The sequence below is a fragment of the Capsicum annuum genome, chromosome 3 (genome assembly GCF_002878395.1).
Source record: "Capsicum annuum cultivar UCD-10X-F1 chromosome 3, UCD10Xv1.1, whole genome shotgun sequence".
In the NCBI taxonomy this organism is placed as follows: Eukaryota; Viridiplantae; Streptophyta; class Magnoliopsida; order Solanales; family Solanaceae; genus Capsicum; species Capsicum annuum.
Window position 1 is genome coordinate 53,579,984 of NC_061113.1, and position 23,950 is coordinate 53,603,933.

The window sequence follows — 23,950 nt, forward strand, 5'->3', positions numbered from 1 at the left end:
TATTGACTCATGTATTTATGCATAGACATGTCCCTCTTATTGTTGGACGATAATACTTGATTAGTATTGCTCCTTGAATGGTTGAGATATGTTGAGTCAATAATTTGACTAGCCATTAGCTAGTTGCTAGGACAAACAAGTATATCTTATCCACGAATGATAATTAAAAAGTTGGTTGTTTATAAACACTTGATTGCTGAGGGTTGATTAGGCTAACATGAGTTGTGGTTGAGAATTTATGTGTTAATGAAATCATAGCGGTGTGTTGGTTGGTGGTTGTTATAACGACTCTTCCGTCGTTACGGATAAGTTTAACGTACAAAATATTTGGGCTAAGATTTTTTTCGAATTGGGAGTTAGAATTTTTAGGTTAGACTAGTTTTGAATGAAATCTGAGTGAGGTATAATCTAGGTCAATACGAAAATGTATTGGGTAAAGGTAATAAAGTTTAACATGTCTTTATGTTAGCTTAGATGATAAATAATCCATAAAATTTTTTGAAAGTGAATTCGGGTAAGTAGAACTCCCGATATCAAACTTGACATATAGAGGTTAGTCCGAAATGTCATGGTTTGAGAGTGTATTGCGAAAAAGGCAAAATTGAGAGCAATCCTTCGCCTCGCCTCACCCACTATTGGCAAGCTGTTATGATGACGCCGCTATAGCGGAATAATTTCCGCTATAGCAGGAGCCAAACTTGACTAATCCCACTATAGCGAATGAGTTCCGCTATGTTGGAATTAGGTCGCTATAGCGGGATATACGGGCGAGTTTCACTTATTCTTGTCATGAAAGAATGAAATGATGTTTGTAAAGGAAGCAGGAGTTGTATCATGGCGTACATAATTGTAGCTCAAGGTCCATTTACCACTAAAAGTAACTCTTAAATTGTATTCATTCCGCAAGAAAGTTGATCAGTTATCATGCATGAAGTCTGTAATGTTCAAATTCATTCTAGATTTTCATGTGTATAATTAATATCGGGGTCAACGCAAGTCAGACTTTGACAGAGCATTCACCCTTAAAATGTAGTAAATCTCAGACAATCATGTCTCAATGTACCATAATTTTTCATATATAACTGATATCAAGAGCAGAGCGGGTCAAACATCAACGATTAAACTTAAGACTTGATAATATGATGAATATTAGTCTATAGTGTTTAAATTCACCTCAATTTTTTATGCATAATTCATATCAAGATCAGAAAAATTTAGACATACGCTATCGAACTCGCTCTTGAAAATATATGTCATGTTATCGTGTTTGAATTCTTCCTAGTTTTTCATGGATGATTCATATTGTTATCAAACTCCTCAGACATACACGATTGAACTCACTTATAGCAAATGTCGCTCTATCGTGTTCAAATTTTCATGCATAATTTATATTAGGAGCAGAGTATTTCAGACATTGATGATCAAATTTAGACTTGAAAATATGGCAAATCCCAGACTATTTAGTACAAACTCACCCAATTTTTCATGCATAATTCATATCAGGATCAGAAAACATACATGATCATCATCACTCATGAAAATATGATATATGTCAGGCTATCATGTTCGAAGTCATCCAAATTTTTCGTATCATAACTCCTCAGACATACACAGTTGAACTCACTTTTGATGATATGGCAAATGACAATCTACAATGTTTAAATTCATTCTAGTCTTTCATGCATAATTTATATCAGAATCAAGTACAAATCCATAATTTATTTCAAACAAGTTAAGAGTAAAAAATTACTTTTGATTGGATTAAAAAAAGAAAATTGATTATTATTTCAAAGTGTACTACTCTGATTAAACCTCAAAGAATGAACAGGATTAGGTTGAAGAAAAGAGACAATGATCTACAGATTCCGGTTACCAGCGAAATCTTCTGATATGAAAAAAGCTCTGTAGATTGGGATTACGCTTTTACAACGCTTAAGGGGTACTAACGTCCAAATACTATATAACTATTCTTTGTTCGGCTATTCATGCAAAAGAAGATGCATGGGGAATATTAGTTATATGGCCCGTCAATCCCACCAAATAGGAGGCACTGGCCTGCACTCTCTCGACTCTACAGAAAATACAGCAAGGAATGAACTCATACAAAGTAATATTATCTTTTCTGTTTTACCATGTAAAAAGGTTTACATCTTATTTGTGGGAAAAAAGGTGTACTGTAAACACCATTATTTGCAGTACCTCAAACTTGTTCATTACTGACATTATCTCAAAGCATAAACGCAAGAAAGGTCCTGCACTCCTTCAGATTCAAGCAAACCTATAAAATTCTATTTTGCTTACTTTTTTATGCAACCATCCAATTTTTCATTTGGATGAAATAGTGCACTGCTGAATTCATTCTTACTGCAGGTGACTAGTCGCAGGTTCACCTCAATTCGTCAATTGACTTGATCACCAAATCTGCATTTTTCTTGGACTTCATAATTAGCTCAGCATTGGGCCTGTCATTGTAATCTATCTGTGGAAAGAATTTAGCAATGAACCATCATAATATCTCATTCAATACCAAATAAACAAGAGGAATTGAGCCAGATGACATCTTAAAAGGGATTAACAGTGAACCATTAATTTCAATTGTTTGATCTTTCAAAAGAGGGAAATATGGAAACAATTACCCTCCATTTTGCGGCATCGGGGAGCTTCCCTACAACACAGATGAAAAGACAACAATTAGTCTATGTTAACCAGTTTTGTTTACACTTTTTCTAGTAAAAGAGTTGAAACAACAGTTGATGTACCTGTAGATATATGTCTCTTCAAGACACGTTGCATTGCTTTCTCAATATCAACATCGATAAACCTAAAAGTGAATACATATAAGACGAGGGTGTTACAGCACCAAGGACAACTAAATCTGCACTCTCATATAATGCTGCCAAGCAGCCAGCTTTCTAACGAGTCAACAGATCCTGTTACCAGCAGGCTTTGATAACCTCTATCTAAGAAACCTTAGGCCTATCATATCTACAGATATGAACATAAAACAGGAACGTTCTACTTTTAGCAATATGTCCTTTTCCATCAAGTCAGGGATCTTAATATTGCTTGCTTTTTCTCACATGGAGCAGATGGCTTTAGCACTTTTTTTCTCCTTGACGACAGGATAATCAAAATACGCACTAAGTCAGAGATTTTAACATTGATCCTTTGCTTTAACCATCCGGTATCTGGTACCACTAGCCCGACAAATCCGGGTTTGCGCTGCATAGCCTATGACTCGAATACAAGACCTTTGGGTAAGGGGGGAGATTCCCATCCCACTGTATCCTTTGGTGGTATCTTAATATTGATCTGCAAATCAGTTCCATTAATTGATAGAAGTCACAATAATCAGTAAACCGTAGCGAAGACAATTCACACACTCAATCACATATTTCGTACTAGGCTGATGCAAACTCAAAATTTTTACTTCCAGAAAAACTCGAAGTTATCCCAAAGCACGAAATTTCAGTTTAGTATATTATGGTGATTTAAAGTGAATTCACAGGGATTCCTTCAGTGTTGTCAAAAGAAAAACATGGATCAGAAATATCATCTTACCACTTCTCATCGAACATGGAGGATAGCTCCTTCCAAGCACCATCTCCAAGAAGCAGATAATTACCTTCAACTATCACTATTTTGTGCCTGCAAAACTAACCATTAAAATAACAAGGGAAAAAAAGGGGAAGAGGCAACATTAGCAACAGGCAAAAGAACTTCACCATTTCTCTATTCCTTTTGCATTTTTAGAGACTTAATTACTTATCCAATCAAATTATTGAAATATCAGCAGACACCTATGAGACGGCTACTAATAATTTAGTTATCCAGTGCCCACAAGTAGGAAAAAGACTATAACAGATGTAGCACGATCATACTGAGAACATTGGTTGAGCAAACACTTCCAATAACAAGACATCTCAGCGGGCCTGCATATCTAAAACATTACCTAGCTTTCAAAGTTTCATAACGTATTCTTCACTTCACTTCCAACCACTACATAGAGCATCAAATGAACTGAAAAAAATGAACTGATAAAACTTACATTCGCTGCTCATTCATCCATTCATTAATTTCACCTCAAAGTAGTGAACTGAATACACACGATTGAGACAAATATGGAGCCTGTTTGGATGAGTTTATAGCTTATGGATTATAAGCCAGAAGACATAAGCTAGGATCTCTGACTTATGACTTTTGGCTTATTTTTGTTATTTTGGCTTAAAAACTATTCTAACTTAGAAGCACCTAAAATAACCCAATCCAAATAGGCTCTTAAAATTTTATAGGGTGCAATCACAGACAGAAAATGTCATCCAAACTAATAATAAACTTACTGAAGGTTCACAAAGATATCATCTTCTACAGGATCTCCCACACCATGGTCAAAAGATGGACAGTAAACTGATCCCTTGCAGAAGAAAGAATACCAGATCTTAGAATTTTCATTACATGGACAGAGCAAGGTAGAGGCGAGCAGAATACCAACCTCCTCTGTTGATGTAACATCATGTCACATGAAAGTTCAAGCCCACACGAGATTAACTCAAAAGGCTTAAAAAATCCATTCACGGAAGTAAGTGCATGTAATCAGTGAATATTCACTTACCTGATCTTTAAGAGTCTTAAGGCATTCTAGAAGTAAATTGGGGTCAAACGTCCATGGGGCTGATTCAACAAAAAAATATTCAGAGAGGAACAGAAGTTAAACTAGAAATGATTAAACTGAGTACAACTTATTAGCTATCTGCTGTGAAAAGGAGAACTTACCGCCCCTCCTTGCATGTGCTTCCTCTGGATCCTATGAAACAGGACGACCAGTTAGATTGTTGGAACTGTTAAAAGGTTTTAAAATGAAATCTGCTAAATACATGCTCCAACCACAATATCAGTACAAAGTTTCAGTTATAATTCTGTAATTCAAAACAGAAGGGCTCCTCTGTTGGTTTTTTACGCTACTCTTTCATTTCTTGTAAAAGTTATTTACATCTTCTCCTCCATTGCTTCTTTCATTTCATTTCTTTATTTTCCATTGTGGGGGTCGGGGGGGGCTCTGCCCTGTCTTCTGTCTAGATTACTCAAAAGCAGCTAACAACACGCATCAAACAACTCAAGGCTTTGTCCATTTACATAGATTCAAATGGTTTCGGCCAAAACCAGAGAAATTGCAGTTAACTGAAGCAACATGAATAATACGAAACCATAAAAAAGTTGTACCTCCATTGCATCAAGCTGATGACGATAAAGGTGGAATCCATCCATTGGGAGTACAATAGCAACTTCCGGAGGCTCAACTTGAGAATCAAAGGAACGAGACTTTTGGCACCATAACTTATTGACTCTCTTAGCTATTTCAGATGCAATAGTGCTCTTTCCAGCACCAGGAGGGCCAGCAAGCCCAACAATATGCCTGCATAATTAGGCAATTTGTTCTCCTTAAGTCACCTCACGGAATCAGCTAATATACCAATTTAGTCGAGTGTTTGTTGATAACAATAGCAGTTTGTAGCTGTAAAAGCCATGAAGCACAAGCAATGGGAAGAGATCGGAGATAATAGAAGTAAATAATAATACCAAAATAAAAAAGTGATAGTAAATAAAAATTACTGAAATCTCAACCTGAAAATCAGATCCAATCAGCTAGCCACCACCCCATCCAGAAAAGAAGGGGTTACGAACAATAAGATGTAAAAAATGTAAGCTTACTTTTGTAATCACTACACGTCCCATGGGCAACCAAACGACAAGGATCCGAGAGGGGTTATGTGGAGATGTTTGGAGACCACATGTGTTCCAAACATGTACATTACGGCTATTAAGGACATGTATAATGGAGCTAAGATCCAGGTGAGGACGGGACAAGGTAGACTCGGTCATATTCACATGGTGATGGGGTTGCAGCATGGATCGGCTCTTATCCCCTTCTTATTTGTCGTAGCGATGGATGTTTCGACCCGCCACATTCAAGGAGAGGTGCCCTGGTGCATTTTTTTTTTTTGACATGTACTGAGAGTGACAAGATGGAGGTATAGAGAGAGACCCTGGAGTCTAAGGGGTCGTTTGGTGTGAGGTATAAGTTATAATAGTCCCAGGATAAATTGTGAGATTATTTTATCCGTTGTTTGGTTGATGGGATAAGTTAGTCAAGGGATTACTTATCCTACCATTTATGTTGTAGTGATGGGATAAGTTATCCCATATATATGGTGAGATAACTAATCCTAGGATTAATTATCCCAGGATAACTTGTTCCCAACCAAACGACCCCTAAAGGTTTTAGACTGAGCAGGACTAAGAGTATGTGGAGTACAAGTTCAATGACTGCCTCGTCTAGCGGACGTGGAAGTGAGATTGGATTCTTGGGTCCTTTCCAAGAAATGTAGTTTCAAGTACCTTGGTTATTATCCAAGGTAATGGTGAGATTGATGAGGATGTCACAGATAGCATTGGCCAGGGCGGTTGAAATGGAGGCTAGTGTCTAGGATTTTATGTGATAAAAAGGTGCCACTAAGACTTAAAGGTAAGTTCTACGGAGCAGCAGCGAGACCGGCTTTGTTGTATCAGAGTCTTGCTTGGTCAAGAACTCCCATGTGCGGAAGATGAAAGTTGCAACAATAAAGATGTTATGATAAATGTATGGGTTTACTAAGAGAGATATGAACAGAAATGAAGATATTTGGACCAAGGTGGGAGTGGCCCCCGTGGCGGACAAGATGCGGGAGTATAGGCTGAGTGGTTCGGGCAGGTCATGACGAAATTTACAAAAGCCCTAGTGAGGAGGTGTGAGAAGTTTGAGTTGGAGGGGTTTAAGAGATAGGGGTAGGGCAAAGAAGTATTGGGGAGAGGTGATTAGGTAGGACATGGAAAACCTTCAGCTTACCGAGGACATGACCTTTGATAGGAGAGGGTGGAGGACAAGGATTCGGGTAGAAGGCAATTAGTAGTTAGTGATGCATTTGGCTTCCACGAATAGTAGTAATATTATTTTCGGCATTTTATTATTTTATTAGTTTATTATGTTTGTATTTTTGTTATTTATCTATTACTACTTCTTGTCTCGTATGCCTCTACGCTCTTATTGTCCAACTATTGCTTGCATTTTCTTAAATGTTGTTGTTTTTGCTTTCTTTGAGCCGAGGGTCTTCTGAAAACAGTCTCTCTACCTGACAAGGTACAGGTAAGGTATGTGATACGACTGCTACTTTACGGACCTACTCTAGTAGAAAATTCAGACAAGCATGTCGAGATAAATCCAAACAAGCAAGTGGAGATAATCTTAGTTTCAGATAAGATATATAAGTAATTATCTATAGAAGTTATCCGCAGTTAACTACAGCAGTAACTGTTTGTCTATGTGTTATTTTTGTGTTGTAGTATAAATATATGTATCTGCAGAATTCAAAAACAGAGAGCAGTATTATTATAATTTGTATCTGGATAATTGTCCACTCCATGCGAACATACTTATTGGTTAATGCAGTGTTTAAGATCCTTGCACTTTATTTAACCAGTAAATTTTCATTTCATTCTCTTCTTCATGTAAGTTTCTATCATTTTGGTATCGGAGCAGCAAGATCCAGAATGGTATCCACACGATCTTCTAACGAACCACCATCACAACCAGTCACAAACCATCCAAGTGAGCCGTCTAATAGTCAAATTATCCAGCAGTTAATGTTTATAACATCATGTTTGGAAGCACTAGATGGCAGATGCAACAGTGAAGGGTCAAACAAGTGGTACTCAAACTGATGTTAATCCTATTCATCCACTGAGGAAAAGGGTCCAGAATATAATAGAGGTCCTCGTGACACCAGAAAGTTTTCTTGGGACGAGGATGTTGATGTTGATGTGGATATGCCTTCGTGGTTAAAGAATCCATCTCATAGGCCACACAAAAATGGAATTTCCTCGATTTGAATGAGGAGATCCCCGTTGCTAGATTTTGAAGGCTGAAAAATATTTTTGGTACTATCAAACTCATGATGATCTAAAGGTGGATATTGCAGCCATGTATCTAGAGGGCGATGGGCTTGATCTCTTTGCTGGATTAACAGTAAACGTACACTATTATATTGGGAGGACCTTGTAAAAACTTTACAAGAGAACTATGGTCTGCAGAATTTCAAAATCCAGAAGAACATTTAAGCAGTCTTCAACAATTAGGCACAATACAAAAATATCGCCAGGAATTTGCTAAACGATCTGGCCGAGTTAAGAATTGGCCAGAACATTATCTTTTGGGGGTGTTCCTTACTGGACTTAAAGAAGAACTCAAAGCAGATGTGAGAATTCACAAGCCTAGAACAGTGTATAAAGCCATGAGTCTTGCAATGGAATTTAAGCAAAAAATGGGTTCCAATCGTGAGTATAAAGGTTCTCAATGGCAAAATATGTCACGATCCAACACAACCCAAATTGGTTTTGCATGCGAAGCTCTCCACCAATCAGTAGGGAACCAACTCATGTCACAAACCAATCCAAATTCTGCAAAAATGTTCTCTCGTCCTTCTCAGAATCGTGCTTGGGATATAGAGAAACAGAATCGCATAGCCAAAGAACTCTGTTTTAGGTGCGTTGACTGATAGAGGATTTCAAGGGAGAGACTCATCATATCAAGATTTGATCCTCTAAGATCTTAGGATACCTTAGGCTAATTGTTGTAATCTAGAATATCCTATCTATGATTCTTTCTCTTTAGGTAGAATATATAATTCTGTACAATCCCAGATTTAATGGGATTTAGATGATTCTACTCAACAATCTCCTATGTGTATATAAAGCCATGTATATGACATAGAAAAGTGTGAATTCCACATGGTATCAGAGCTTTAGGCTTATTCCTGACTATTTTAATTTTATTCATCCAGTCTTAAAAAGTCTTTTTTCCAGCTTTATCTGCCCAAAGGTTGAAACTATTCGAAACCATGTCTGAAAAGGCAACAGATGCAAATATTCTAGTCCCTGTAAGTGTTTCTGCAGCCGTAGAGAATAACTCTACAGTTGAAACTGGAGATTTGCAAAACATTCAAGCCTCTTATTGGTTGAATGAAAAAAATTACCTAAAATGGGCTCAACTAGTTCGTACCTTTTTAAAGGGTAAAGGGAAATTGCGACATCTTCTTGGTTCATGATCATCTAAAGAAGACCGCACGTTTCATGCATGGGATGAACAAGATGCAATGGTGATGTCTTGGTTATGGAAATCCATGCTTCCGGAGATCAGTGATAGTGTTGTGTTATGTTTCTGAGCACCACTAAGGAAATTTGGGATGCAGTGAAAGAAACGTACTCTAAAGTACATAGTGTTGCCAGGATTATGAAATAAAAACAAAACTTTCTGCAACAAAACAGGGAGCTCGACCTGTCACTGAATATTCAAACTTTCTACAGGGGTTGTGGCAAGAAATGGACCATTATCAATGCATTCAAATGTGTTGTAAAGATGATGTTGTGATTCTGAAAAAGATTTATTGAAAAAAAGGATTTATGATTTTCTTGCAAGACTAAATACAGAATTTGATGTCGTGCGAGTACAAATCTTAGGAAAAGAAGACCTGCCATCATTAAATGAAACAATGGTCATTATACGGACAGAAAAAAAACGGAGGAGTGTTATGCTTGAAACTCAAAAGGGACAAATTCAAGAGAATCTGGAGTTTCACAATAAGAGAGCCCCATCAAGCCTGCTGGTTCATTTAAACCGCCAATCAATAAGGACAATCTTTACTGCACCTACTGCAAAAATATCGGCACACCCGAGATAGGTGCTGGAAACTCAATGGTAGACCTCAAATCAGAAACACTAGTGATAGAAAGCAGGCACATATAGCCAGCAACCTTGACACTGATTAAAATCGACACTTGGCTTCAGAAGGTAGTTGTTCACTGGCCTTCACAGGTATTTCTTACTCCTTTGTTACTAATGTCTCAGACAAACTTTTTCCAAAGTAGGTGGGTTGATTCCGGGGCAACTGATCATATGACTTGTTCATCTCATCTCTTTATATCATATTCCCCTTGCCCTAGCTATGAAAAAATAACTATTGCCGATGGTTCAGTTCTTACCATAGATGGAAAAGGAGACATACCATTGGGAAAGTCCTTGATACTTAAAAATGTCCTTTATGTCCCAAAGTTATATGTAAATCATTTTTGTCCAAAAAGTCACCAAAGATTCCAAATGCCAAGTAACTTTCTTCCCCTCATATTATTTATTTCAGGAACATGACACGAAGGGGATGATTGGGCATGCTAGTGAGAAAGGTGGTCTTTATTGTCTGGATTTCCACAATGGTGAAGATATAACTAAGAATTCCTTATCTAGTTCATTCTTGTCTAAATCAACTATGTCCAATAAAGAAAAAGTATGGCTTTATCATCATCGATTAGGTCATCTATCCTTCTATGTAATCAAAAATATGTTTCCATCTTTGTTTAAATATTTGAGTGTTGAGTCTTTTCATTGTGATGATCGTGAAATTGCAAAACACAAAGGTGTTTCCTTTCCAATTAGTAATAAAATATGTAAGACTTATTTTTCTCTTATTCATAGTGATATTTAGAAGGGGAGCCTTAGAGTAACTGGTAAAGTTGTTTCCATGTGACCAGGAGGTCACGGGTTCAAGCCTTGGAAACAGCCTCTGGCAGAAATGTAAGGTAAGGCTGTGTACGATACACCCTTGTAGTGGGGCCCTTCCCCAGACACCGCGCATAGCAGTAGCTTTAGTGCACCGGGCTGCCCTTTTTTATAGTGATATTTGGGGACCTTCTCCTGTTCATAATATTTCTGGTGCTAGATGGTTTGTGTCATTCATTGATGATTGTACAAGAGTAACGTGGATCTATTTGTTAAAGGATGTCAGCCAAATACTTCCTACCTTTTTTAATATGATCAAAACCTATTTTGATATGCCAATTAAAAGATTTCGATCTGATAATGCCAAGGACTACTTCAACCAAAACCTCTCTGTTTTCTTCCAAAAAGGAAATTATTCATGAATCTTCATATGCCAATACTCCTCAACAAAATGGAATAGCAGAGAGAAGAAATAGTTTGTTACTTGACATTACTAGATCATTATTGTTTCACAAAAGGGTTCCAAAACAATATTGGGGGGAGATGTCCTAACTGATGCACACCTTAGTAACGGAATACCATTAAGAATTCTAAACTTTAAAAGCCCCTTTGATACTCTTAGGAATTTCTTCCCGGATTTTGAAATTTCCAATAATTTGGTTCCTAGAATCTTTGGCAGTGTTGTCTATGTTCATATTCATTCTCATGATAGAGGCAAATTAGATCCACGTGTTCTTAAGTGTGTTTTGATAGGATATTCTCCTACTCAAAAAGGCTACAAATGTTATCAACCATCATAAAAAAAATTCTTTGTTTCAGTTGATGTCATATTTGATGAGAGTGAATCATTTTTTAGCCATTCTTACAATCATGGGGACTCATTGAAGGGAGAGGGGCCTCTAGACTTACTACTATTTGATTTGTTTATCTCTAGTCGTGTCAAATCCTTGTCTGAGTCACTATTTCTTCGGTCACCCAAGTCTCTAAATCCAAATAAACCCACCGAGTCTCCTAATCTGGATATAGATAATGAAATTCTAGAAAATAATCTACCACTGCAGGTTTATTCCACCACTGCAAGTTTATTTCAGAAGAAAGAGGCTAACTGATCAAACTACTCAAAGGAAATCATCTCCTCGGGTTACTGCTCCTACTGCACATCCCGAACCTGTTGAACCATCAAAAATACCAAACCAAACTGATCATGAAAAAGAGTCTTAACTAACCTAATGTCCTTGACCTTCCCATTGCACACAGAAAAGGAACCAGAACTTGCACATAACACCCTTTGAGCCTTTATGTGACATATCAAAACCTATCCCCAAGTCATAAAACTTTTCCCCGTAACCTCCACACAATTCCTATCCCCAGAAATTGGCTGAAGCTTTAGGAAACAAAGAGGGGGAGAAAGCTATGAAGGTAGAAATGGAAGCGTTGGAAAAAAACAAACTTGGGAAATTATAGAATTACCAAAAGGGAAAAATTAGGTGGGGTGTAGATGGGTGTTTACTGTGAAATATAAGTCGGATGGATCCAGAGAAAGATTTAAAGCACGATTGGTAGCAAAGGGTTACACACAGACCTATGGAGTTGATTATTTGGAGACTTTTGCTCCACTGGCAAAATCGAATACGGTAAGAATCTTATTATCATTGGCTACGATTTTTAATGGAACCTACAACAATTTGATGTGAAAAACGCATTTTACATGGAGATTTAGATGAGGAGATCTATATGGAGGTGCCTCCTGGTTTTGCAAGCTAGAAAGAAATGGTGTGTAGACTGAAGAAGGCACTCTACGGATTAAAGCAATCACCTCATGCATGGTTTGGAAGATTTACAAAGGTCCTGATCAAGCTAGGGTGCCAACAAAGTCAAGGAGACCACACCTTATTCATAAGACACTCACAAACAGGAAAGGTAACAGCATTATTAGCTTAGGTGGATGACATCATAGTAACAGGTGATGATTCAGAGGGGGTTCAAAATCTAAAGAAGTGTTTACTCAAGGAATTTGACATCAAAGAGCTTGGACAATTGAAGTATTTTCTGGGAATCAAAGTGGCACACTCAAAACAGGGAATCTTTATTTCCCAACAAAAGTATGTGTTTGATTTGTTGAAAGAAACAGGAAAATTAGGGTGTAAACCAGTGGCGACACCAATTGAATATTATCATAGATTGTGCAATGCTCCAGAAGATTCTATGGTAGATAAAGGTTTGTATCAAAGGCTTGTAGGAAAATTGATCTACTTGTCCCATACAACGCCAGACATTGCGTTTGTTGTAAGTGTTGTAAGCCAATTTATGCATGATCCTAGAGAAACACATCTTCAAGCTGTCAACAGGATTCTACAATGTCTTAAAGTAACTCCGGGAAAAGGAATACTACTCAAAACAGGAGGAGACATAGTTTTAGAGGCTTAACTGATGCAAACTATGCTGGTTCATTACTGGATCAAAGGTCATGTTCTAGATATTACACTTTCTTAGGAGGAAATCTGGTGACTTGGAGGAGTAAAAAACAAAATATAGTAGCCAGATCAAGTGCAGAATCTAAATTTAGATCCATGGCTATAGGAGTTTGTGAACTGTTATGGTTAAAGATAATCCTTGATAATTTGAAGATAAGATGGGAAGGACCAATGAGACTATATTGTGACAATAAATCAGCAATAAGTATAGCTCATAATCCTATACAGCATGATCGCACTAAGCACATTGAGGTGGATAGATATTTTATTAGGGAGAAATTAGATAGTGGACTCATTTGTACGCCATTTGTATCTACAAAAGATCAGATAGCCGATGTTTTGACAAAAAGACTGCCAAACAATATGTTTCAAGATCTAATAAGCAAGCTAGGAATGAATGATATCCATTCACCCGCTTGAGGGGGAGTGCTGACTGATAGAGGATTTCAAGAGAGATACTCATCATATCAAGATTTGATCCTCTAAGATCTTAGGATATCTTAGGATAATTGTTGTAATCTAGAATATCCTATCTATGATTCTTTTTCTTTATGTAGAATATATGATTCTGTACAATCCCAGATTTTATGGGATTTTGATGATTCTACTCAACAATCTCCTATGTATATAAAGCCATGTATATGATATAGAAAAGTGTGAATGAAATTATTCAATCATCTTATTCCACAAGGTGTAATGAGAAATTTGCACCAAGCCACCGTTGAAAGACAGCATCTCTCACTCTTATGGAGATAAATGACAACATTGAAGAGGGTGAATTAGCGGAACAAATGCCAAATAACATTATTGATAAAGATGCAAGTACAAATGACCTTGCTGAAATTTCATTCCAAGCCTTTCGAGGTAACACGACAGGCACAACAATGAAACTTCAAGAGACTTTAAATGGACGCAAGGTACTGCTTTTGGTTGATAGTGGATCATCCCACAATTTTATCTCCCAGAAAATTGTTGAAGAATTACAGTTGTTGGTTCAAGTTGTGCTGTATTTTGGAGTCCAGATTGGCAATGGAGAAATCATATGTTGCAACCGTCTACGTCAAAACATAGTTGTGAAGTTCCCTGGATTAACTATTGACCAAGATTTCTATCTTTTCTCTGCTGGAAGGGGAGATTTGGTGCTTGGAATTAAGTGGCTTGCGGCTTTAAATACAGTTCAAGCTAACTGGAGTGGGATGTTTTTGATCTTCAATTTAAATGGCAAGCGATATAAGCTTCGGGGATTCCACACAAATTAAGTGCACCAGTTGTTTTTCCAGTATTTCTCCAAAGATGATGATACTTCAGGTAAATCTCTACCCACTAATATTCAGAGTTTGCTTCACAAGTTTGAGTCAATTTTTGAAGAACCCAATGTTCTACCACCTTTTCGCCAACACACCCATTCTATCCCTTTGATTCTTAACTCAAAACCACCCAACATCCGTCCCTATCGCTATCCTTACTTTCAAAAAACAGAAATTGAAAGGCAAGAGTTTGAATTACTCTAGACGGGATTTATAAGGCCGAATACCAGTCCATTTGCTAGTTGTACTTCTCATCAAGAAAAAGGACAATACATGGCGTATGTGCGTTGATTATAAAAGTCTCAACCAAATCACGGTTCCAAATAAGTATCCAATCCCCAATATTGATGAGCTTCTTGATGAATTGCATGGAGCAACTGTTTTTTCAAAGATTGATTTGCATTGTCGTTACCACCCGATACATGTCAATCCTGCGGATATTCATAAAACTGCTTTCCGTATGCACTCTGGCCATTATGAATTCACGGTTATGTCCTTTGGTCTCACTAATGTCCCTTCTACTTTCCAATGTGCTATGAATGATTTGTTCAAATCACATCTGCGCAAATTCATTCTCGTATTCTTTGATGGCATCTTGGTGTACAGTCAGACCTTTGAGCAACATAGCAATCACTTGCAACTTGTTTTCCAACTTCTCAGAGACAATCATTTCTATGCCAAAACTTCTAAATGCTTATTTGGACAAATTCACATTTCTTTTTTGGGTCATGTGATTTCTAGAAAATGGAGTTGGTGTGGATCAGGATAAAATTCAAGCAGTCTTGGAGTGGCCAGTGCCAACTAATGTGAAGGAGTTACGTAGATTTCTTGGGTTAACAGGTATTATCGCAGATTAGTGAAGGGTTATGGAATGGTGGCTCGACCACACACTGAACTTATCAAGAAAAATGTTTTTCAATGATCGACCTCTACTGAAAATGCTTTCCATCTTCTCAAGCAAGCTTTAACAACTGTTCCAGTACTACGACTTCCAAATTTCACTCAACCATTTGTGGTGGAATGTGATGCTTCTTCGGAAGGAATAGGGGTCATTCTTCTTCAGGATCACCATCCTAATATGTATTTTAGTAAGAGACTTTCTTTTTCCAGTCGTTTGAAGTCTACTTATGACTGGGAATTGCTTGCTCTTGTTTTAGCTTTGCAGAAATGGAAACAATACCTCTTGGGCCATCATTTTTATGTCAAAACAAATCATTGCAGCCTCAAGTATCTCTTTTCTCAGCGTATTACCACTAATGAGCAGCAAAGATTATGATGAAAATGTTTCCCTTCGACTTCACAATTGTCTATAGAGCAGGAAAAGACAATTTGGGAGCTGATTCACTTTCAAGAATGCCATTGAATGCTAAATTTTTGGCTCTTGCTATTCCTGTACCATTGGATTTTTCCAATTGGCAATATTCTCTCCAGGCAGATACATATACTCGTGAGATCATTCAAGCAATCAGCCAAGACCCTTCCTCACAACCAAATTTTCGCTTGGTGGATCAGAAACTTTATTTCAAGGGTTGGTTATACCAGATCATTCTTCTCTTCCACAAAAGCTTATCTCAGGGTCTCATGATACACCTTCTGCCAAACATGGAGGATATTTGAAAACCTTGAAGCACCTTTCCTCCCACGGCAAGATTCTCTAGGCAAATACATATACTTGCGAGATCATTCAAACAATCAGCCAAGACCCTTCCTTACAACCAGATTTTCACTTGGTGGATCAGAAACTTGATTTCAAGGAAGGGTTGGTTATTCCGGATCATTCTTCTCTTCTACAAAAGCTTATCTCAAAGTCTCATGATACACCTTCTGCCGGACATGGAGGATATTTGAAAGCCTTGAAGCGTCTTTCCTCCAACTTCTTCCAGCCAAGGATGAAGCAAGATGTTAAGCTCTTTGTTCAGAACTGTATGGCTTGTCAACAGGACTCAGGACTTCTGCAACCACTGCCTATACCTGATTGAATATGGGAAGATATCTCACTTGATTTCATTATAGAACTCCCAAATCTGGTAATTATGACACAATTTTAGTTGTCGTAGATCGTCTCAGCAAGTATTCTCATTTCATCCCACTTGCTCACCCATATACCGCTAAGACTGTTGCTCATGTTTTTTGCAAAGAAATTGTGTGTCTCCACGGCTTTCCTCGATCAATATTATCTGATCGGGATGCTATCTTTCTCGGTGCTTTATGGCAGGAGCTTTTTCGACTTAGCCAAACAAGGTTAAGAATGGATACGTCTTACCATCCACAATTTGATGGACAAACCGAGGTGGTGAATAGATGCTTGGAATCTTATTTGAGATGCTTTGTTATGAAGCAGCCTCGTACATGCAGTCAGCACTTACCATGGGCAGAATTTTCTTTCAACACAGGTTAACATTTATCCACAGAAACTACCCCATTCAAGATTGTTTATGGTAGAGATCCTCCTTCCATTTCTCCTTTTGTTCTTGGAGAAACACGGATTGCCGAACTTGAAGAACTTTTGAATCGTGATGCCGCGTTGAATATTCTCAAGGATAACCTTTTAAAAGCTCAAACTAGAATGAGACAACAAGCTAATTCTCATCGTTGAGATGTTGCCTTTCGGGTTGGAGATTCTTATCTTTCTACGTGTTCAACCTTACCGACAACGTTCTTTGGCTCTTCGCAGGTACGAAAAATTGTCACCTCAATGTTTCGGACCATATAAAACTATACATTGTGTTGGACCTATAGCGTATGAATGGATCTACCTGCTTATTCCAAAGTCCATCCAATCTTCCATGTACTCTGTCCAGCTCATGGTCAGCAAGTTGTTTTACCACCAGCCCCTCTTCCTCATACTCAAGATTGGGAACTCACTTTATCTCCAGCCAAGATACTTGCACATCGATGGGCTAAAGAAGCTGGTGCATTTTCTTTGGAATTGCTAGTTCAATGGGTTGACTGTCCCATTGAAGAAGATAGCTGAGAGAACTATGATCTCATTGCAGATCAGTTCCCTTCTTTTCGCCTTGAGGACAAGGCAACTTTTAGGGGGGATGCATTGATACGACTGCTCCTTTATGAACCTACTATAGAAAAAAATCCGGACAACCATGTGGAGAAAAATCTAGACAAGCAAGTGGAGATAATCTATCTTAGTTTCAGATAAGATATATAAGTAATTATCTATAGAAGTTATCAGCAGTAAGCAGTAACTGTCTGTCTATGTGTTATCTTTATGTTGTAGTATAAATATATGTATCAGCAGAATTAGCAGTATTATTATAATTTGTATCGGGAGAATTGTCCACTCCATACGAGCATACTTATTGGTTAATGCAGTGTTTAAGATCCTTGCACTTTATTTAGCCAGTAAATTTTCATTTCATTCTCTTCTTCATGTTAGTTCTATCAGTCTGCGTACACCCCCCCCCCCCCAAACCCGACTTATGGGACTATACTGGTTATGTTGTTGTTTTTGTTTTGAGTAGATGTTTATAGCCATAAACATCATAATCACTAAATTAAGATACAAAGTTCTACTCATTTAAATGAATCTATGCAGATTATTTTCTATAAACTCAGAGATGTATTTTATAATATTGGCTCAACTTCTAGTTTTGAAACTCAAACATGCATACTTTTATAATTGAAACCGACTCATCTACTGATTTAGTGACTATGATGTTTATGTATATTCACTCTCTATCATTAACACATTTACACGGGGTACTCGACACATATACATTCTGGTTATCGCTTCTTGGGGGTATACCTTCTTTTTCTTCTTCCTTTTTTCCCCTCTGGGAGTGCAGGGTCTGTTGTCTCGTTTTTCGTTTTCTTTATGGAACGGGTCATATTATTCCTCTCTATTTATTGATATACATCTCATTCGCATAACCAGCCTAATGGTAGAGGCAGACTAGAAATAGCAAAAACTTAAAGGAATCATCTGTTATTTCCTCCGTTTACCCTTTTCCAGGTCCCAGACAATATTCAGTAAGGCCTTAAAGTTAGGAAGAGTCGAAGAGATGTAATCACGATAAACCATGGTTATCTTGAAAAGCTACATGTAAATACTAACCAAAATTTCTGCTTTGACATGCAGATAAGCATCTAACAGATTTGCAAAACGATAGCTTACTTGAAATTAGGGCTTGATGCTGCTGCAGTTGGAACAAGGTGTTCGGCCAAAGAATCATATATGTCATCCATGCACCTACAAGGTACACAAATATGAAGTAAAACACAAAAATGCAAATTAAACTATCACAGTTGTATACGATGGACGAAGCTCAAGTTTACCCATCATAAGGATAGATTTTTCTCAAGCCGAGGGAGACATGCAACTGCTTAGGCTTTATCTTTTAGAATATAGGCAGGAAATGCATTAATAGCTTATGAAATAGCCATATGGAGAAAAGGAGGTATCTACAATCTATAAAAGAGCAAACATGACATATTCAGTCTAGATTGATATTATCTTTCCAGTCACTGGATTGCTTTCGGAGTTAAGCTTTCTATTTTAAGTAATAAGTAGTCTTATTCGTAAGGGCAAAAGTAGCACAAGTAAGGGTCTACTATGGAAGAAATCATACTGAGAAGAGGATTAGGCACGACCAAGTCAAGAGAAACAAAAATACAATCAACTAATATTAAGTGTCAATGACAAATGGCTGCAGCCTGATTTTAACATGTAGTTCACGTATTATACAAAGAAAATCTTACAAACAGGTAGAGTTCATATCAATCTATACCATCAATTTTCAATCCTATTTCTCCTCTCTATCACTCCAGATGCCTTTTTGTCCTCTTCCAGTCTCTTTTAACTTTCCTGCATTCACATTCCAGCATGAAACCATTCTACATCAATATAAACTCCTGTGATCTAGCTTGACCAATCTACACAAAAACAACTCGGTGATTGCTTGCATCACAACATTGGTAACGATATTTCATCTCGAAGGAACCTGAAGCATTCCAATTGCTTGTGCTACTTGGCGAGCATTAACTAATTGCTGCAATCCACCATAAGTTCACTAGAGTGATTTTTCCTATATCTAAGGAAGTCCTATATTTTCGATTGCTGTAGGCTTGTTCGGAACTGAGTGAATGAATACTAGGTCTGCCAAAAACATGAAGTAGTGCAGCATGGTCACCATATAGTTGACCAAATATTGAACAGGGAAGAGTCCCGCAACATTGGGAAGTTCATTCCACGCATATGCCTCAGGAACAATGCCAGTAAAACATAGTTGGCATAGAAGTGACAAACCCAGCCAAGTAACCAGTAATTCTAGAAAGAGAGAGGGTCTAGATTTTCTTTTATTTAAAATTCAAATAAAGGTCTTCCTATGAATTATGCTCAGAACCCCAGTCCATATAATCAGACAGTTAGTTATGTAGAGGTCCATACAAGGACTGCTCGTGCTAATAACTTGACTTGCACAACCAGGAATGCGGCCCAGATAAGTGCATATGGCTCTACTAAAGTCAGATATAAATAAATATAACATGTTTTTGAAATTGAGTAAAGAAATGGGGCAAGCTCCTATCTTCAGTTACTTCATTCATTTAACGAGAAAATGAATGCTATAAATTGATGTATATGGAGCCACAAATTCATTAAAAGCAGCCAGGACTTTGCAGTGTCTATTCATAGAAGAAGCTATTCAAATTTCGACCTTCTTTCAATTAGCTTCAGCCACCAGAACCAATAGAAAACAGACTTTGAGATGACTAATAACTCACTTCATCAGCTCTCTTACAAGTCAGACGTCTCTTTTGGTTGCTTAAAGGCAGACTCGCAGAAAAATATGTATATATCAGTTGTACAAAAATGAGTCATAAAGAAAATAGCGATAAAAAATTAAAGAAAAGCACTTGTTTAAGCCTCATGCGCAATGAATGCTCTTAATAATTGACTCATAGTTTACAATATGAAATCTTGCAAGCAGACTATGACCCTACTACGACAGTATTGCAGGTTGATATAGATAATAGGAGCAACAGGAGACTGAAAAAGCAATAAATGTCAGCAAGCAAATCAAGGGCAAAAACAAAAGAAGGCATTAGGGTATAGTAGAACCAAAATAGATGAAAATATAAAGCTCAAAATATTGGTCTTGTATAGCCAGCATACCCAGCTTCTATGACAGAAATATCTCTCTCTCGGCTACATGAAACCTGGAAAAGATACATGAATTACATTTGCAAACTGCACTCATCCATGACTTAAAAACGAGATATTTGCATACATCTAGACAATATATACAGGTCTAATCATATGAAAACAAAAATGTCTTTATACAAGTCAGGCTAGCCATGCTGAACCTGAAAAGGACTCCACTTCCGAGTACGAAACCCAGCTTGACTGAGTAAAGTTCCATTGGCATTCTTCGTGGATGAAGGAGATGGATAACACTTAATCCACGCAGGAAAGTTTTCTCTTTTGCTCAGCAATGTCTCTGTAAAGCCCAAATTAGTATTGCAAGCTATGATTTTTGAAGAATACATAATATTAATGTTCAAACTCTGACTATTTGACCTTCACAAGTTATCACCAGTCCAAACCTCAGATAAAAGAAGAGGGTTGTAGTAGTTTGACTGCAGCCACGGTGGAGCTACAGCGGCTGAAGGATAGTCGATCAACACCCTTCCCCGAAATTTTACTGTGTATATATAGGTCAGGTGTACTCCCACTATTTCAATATGTTTGTCCTAATTTCCTTTTTCATCCGTTTCACAAAGAATGCATCTTTCCTTTTCTGGAATCTCTTCAATTCGAACTCTTGATGTGACAAGTCTACGATCATAAGATTGAACATTAGACCTTTTAATTTAAAATCAAAATATTCAAAAAATTCTTTATTTCCCAAAAACTATGTGTAGTAAAAATAGGATAAATAAATTAAAATAAAGGGAGTACTTTTTTATTAATATACATACATTAGATTTTAAACACCTAAACGAAATTTCTACTTTGCCACATACTCAGCATCAGAAAAACAGTCTAACTATGATTAGCCTCGGGCGAAATTGGCGCCAAAATCATTTTGTTCTTTCAATTATTTATCTGACTTATCCATTGGGATTGCATACATTTACCTAATCGAAAATTCAAATGTTAAATGTACAAGAGTTGCAACAAAACTTATTCACCAATTGGAAAACTGATTAATAAACGGAATAAATAAATAGTGCACCAATTGAACTATATAATTGTTGTTGAATTATTAATGTATACTAATTAGAGCAGTACATCTAAAAATTACAAAACCTGAAAATGGATATCGGAGTTTCGTGAAGTTCGTCGTAAACGATGAAGTCTCCATTGGGACAGTCCCGAATTTACAAGACAAATATTAAATATATATCAGTTTATGTAGATCTAAAATAATCCATAATTGTGTACTTAAGCACTTATATCCTTTAAATATAATATACTGTGTTTTCCCAACCACATATCTGTGAAATAATTATTTTCTTCTTTCTTTTTATATTTAAATTTTTATTTTATTTTTAAAATCAAATCTTTATAAAATTATTATATTCTTTTATATATTTAAAATTTTTAAAAATTTGATATTTCTTAAATTTTTCTTATTCTCACATTTTATATTTATTTTTAGATTTTTCAAATTTTCTTAAATTAAATTTAGTCGATTTAGAATTTTTAACCTAATGAAAAAAATATTAGTTGTCATTAATTCTGATGAATTCTAATAAGAATGGGTTTTACCATAAATATATTTAATTAATTTTTAACTTTTAAATATTAGAAAAAATAGTGAAAAGAGGATTTTGTCTAAAGTAAAAACTTTTAATGAAGGGCAAAAAGTTCAAATGATATTTCTAAGGCTCTTCACATTTTTAATATTATATATATATATATACTCTCTCCGTTTCAAATTTTCTAATTTGATTTCCCATTTTACTTTTCCTTTTTCATTAATCAAGTAGAGATAAAAAAAAATCTATGTTTTACCCTTTGCATTAATTACTTTTTCTTCAAATTAAAATGTAAACATCATATAATACGGGCACTATGGTAAACTAACCATGTTATTAATTTTTTTTCTTAATCAACGTGTCATCTTAATTTGAGATGAGTAATTTGGGACGGAGGGAGTGTGTATTTATAGAGAGGGGGAGAGAAGAGTGAGTTATGGGATGACCAAGGGCGTTATAGGCATTTCACAACACAAATTCATCATCCAAAGTTCACCTCTTTTTGTGAGTCCCATCTCCCATTCAATATTTTTTCTGTTTTTTAAAATGCACTACTTCTCACTTCTCACCTTAGTTATTAACACAAAATAAATTTTTTAAAATAATCTACAATTTAATGTTTATTATGTTATTTTAAATTAATATCATTTTAACAAGTTTTGAATTTCAATTGTTGCATGTAATTGACAATTATCCCATCAAAAAGATTATAGAATTTTGTTCCAAATTAATTTTTGGTAACAATATGTTAAAATACTCTAAAATTGTATATGAAAAGACCTTCCTATTTAATACACTACTTGAAAAGTATTTGAAAGAAAATTTTGAAAAATATATAGTCATTTCATATAGGCAAAATGACCTTCTGGACCCCTGTACTATGTCGGTTTTGTAAGTTGGACACTTCTACTTACATGTTTGTCATCTGGACCCTTGAACCCATCAAAAAGCAACATTTTGCACCCTTTGACTGTTGACCTTGCCTATGTGGAAAGGTCATGGTGACTAGGACAAGAGAGTGTAGCCACTCACCTGGGGTGCGAGTGAGGGTCAATTTTTGGTCAATTTTACATTAAAATAACTTTAAAAAAATATTAAAAAAATTTTAAAAAATAAAAAGGGTCCTTTTTTTCCCTCCCACTTTTTAAATTTAAAAATAATTTAAAAAAAAATTTAAATGTTTTTTAAAAGTAAAAAAATATTTTTAAAATTTTAAAAATATTTTAAAAAAATTTTAAAAAATCAAAAAGGGTCCTTTTTTCCCTCTATCTTTTTAAATTTAAAAATTTAAAAGTAATTTAAAAATATTTTTAAAATTTAAAAATAATTTTAAAAATAATTTTTAAAATATTTTTAAAAATTTTAAAAAAAATAAAAAAGGGTTTTTTTCCCCTCCATCTTTTTTAATTTAAAACTATTTTTAAAAATATTTTTTCCCTCCCCACCCTAGTCCGTCCCCACCCCCACACCCCACCCAGACCCATCCCACCCCATCCCCAACCCCCCACCTCACCCCAACACCCGTCCAGCCCTTCCCCACCTCACCCTAGCCCATCCCCACCCCCACACCCTACCCAGCCCCATCCCACTTCACCTCCAGCCTTTCCACCCCACCCCAGCCCCGTCCCCACCCCCATACCTCACCAACCCCGTCCAACCCCTCTTCACCTCACCCTCAGCCCCTATACCTCTCTCAGCCCTGTCCCCAGCCCCCACACCCCACCCTAATATTTTTCCAACCCCCCTCCCAGCCCCGTCCTCACCCCCCACCCCCACACCTTACCAACCCCGTCCAACCCCACCCTCAACCCCCATACCCCTCCCAACCCAGCCCCACCTCACCCCAGCACCCACACCCCACCCTAACA

General features: G+C 36.7%; 1 protein-coding gene across 4 annotated transcripts; it reads right to left on the reverse strand.

The window, feature by feature from the left end:
- Window positions 1–2,093: 2,093 nt before the first annotated feature.
- Window positions 2,094–21,780, reverse strand: LOC107863845 (ATP-dependent kinase-like protein notR'). 4 transcript variants are annotated; one of them, XM_016710005.2, is made up of 12 exons: window positions 21,631–21,780; window positions 20,685–20,818; window positions 20,494–20,537; window positions 18,496–18,570; window positions 5,221–5,413; window positions 4,774–4,804; window positions 4,613–4,671; window positions 4,341–4,414; window positions 3,562–3,648; window positions 2,760–2,821; window positions 2,637–2,665; window positions 2,094–2,479 (listed from the first exon to the last, which is right to left on the reverse strand). In XM_016710005.2, the coding sequence occupies exons 1-12, from the start codon at window positions 21,683–21,685 to the stop codon at window positions 2,387–2,389; spliced, it is 936 nt and encodes a 311-aa protein (XP_016565491.1). In that variant the 5' UTR covers window positions 21,686–21,780; the 3' UTR covers window positions 2,094–2,386. The 4 variants fall into 4 exon arrangements, with proteins under 4 accessions (XP_016565491.1, XP_016565493.1, XP_016565492.1 ...); XM_016710007.2 differs by lacking the exon at window positions 20,494–20,537 and adding an exon at window positions 20,925–21,156 and having other exon boundaries at window positions 21,631–21,770; XM_016710006.2 differs by lacking the exon at window positions 20,494–20,537 and adding an exon at window positions 20,899–21,156 and having other exon boundaries at window positions 21,631–21,770.
- Between the last annotated feature and the right edge of the window lie 2,170 nt (window positions 21,781–23,950).

Excerpts from the sequence above, each read along its gene's own strand:
- LOC107863845 (XM_016710005.2), bottom strand. The coding sequence starts at position 21,685 with ATGGAGACTTCATCGTTTACGACGAACTTCACGAAACTCCGATATCCA. Across the intron at positions 4,805-5,220 it reads ATCAGCTTGATGCAATGGAG|GATCCAGAGGAAGCACATGC; the intron begins GTACAACTTTTT and ends CCTGTTTCATAG. Across the intron at positions 4,415-4,612 it reads TTAAGACTCTTAAAGATCAG|GGATCAGTTTACTGTCCATC; the intron begins GTAAGTGAATAT and ends TTCTTCTGCAAG.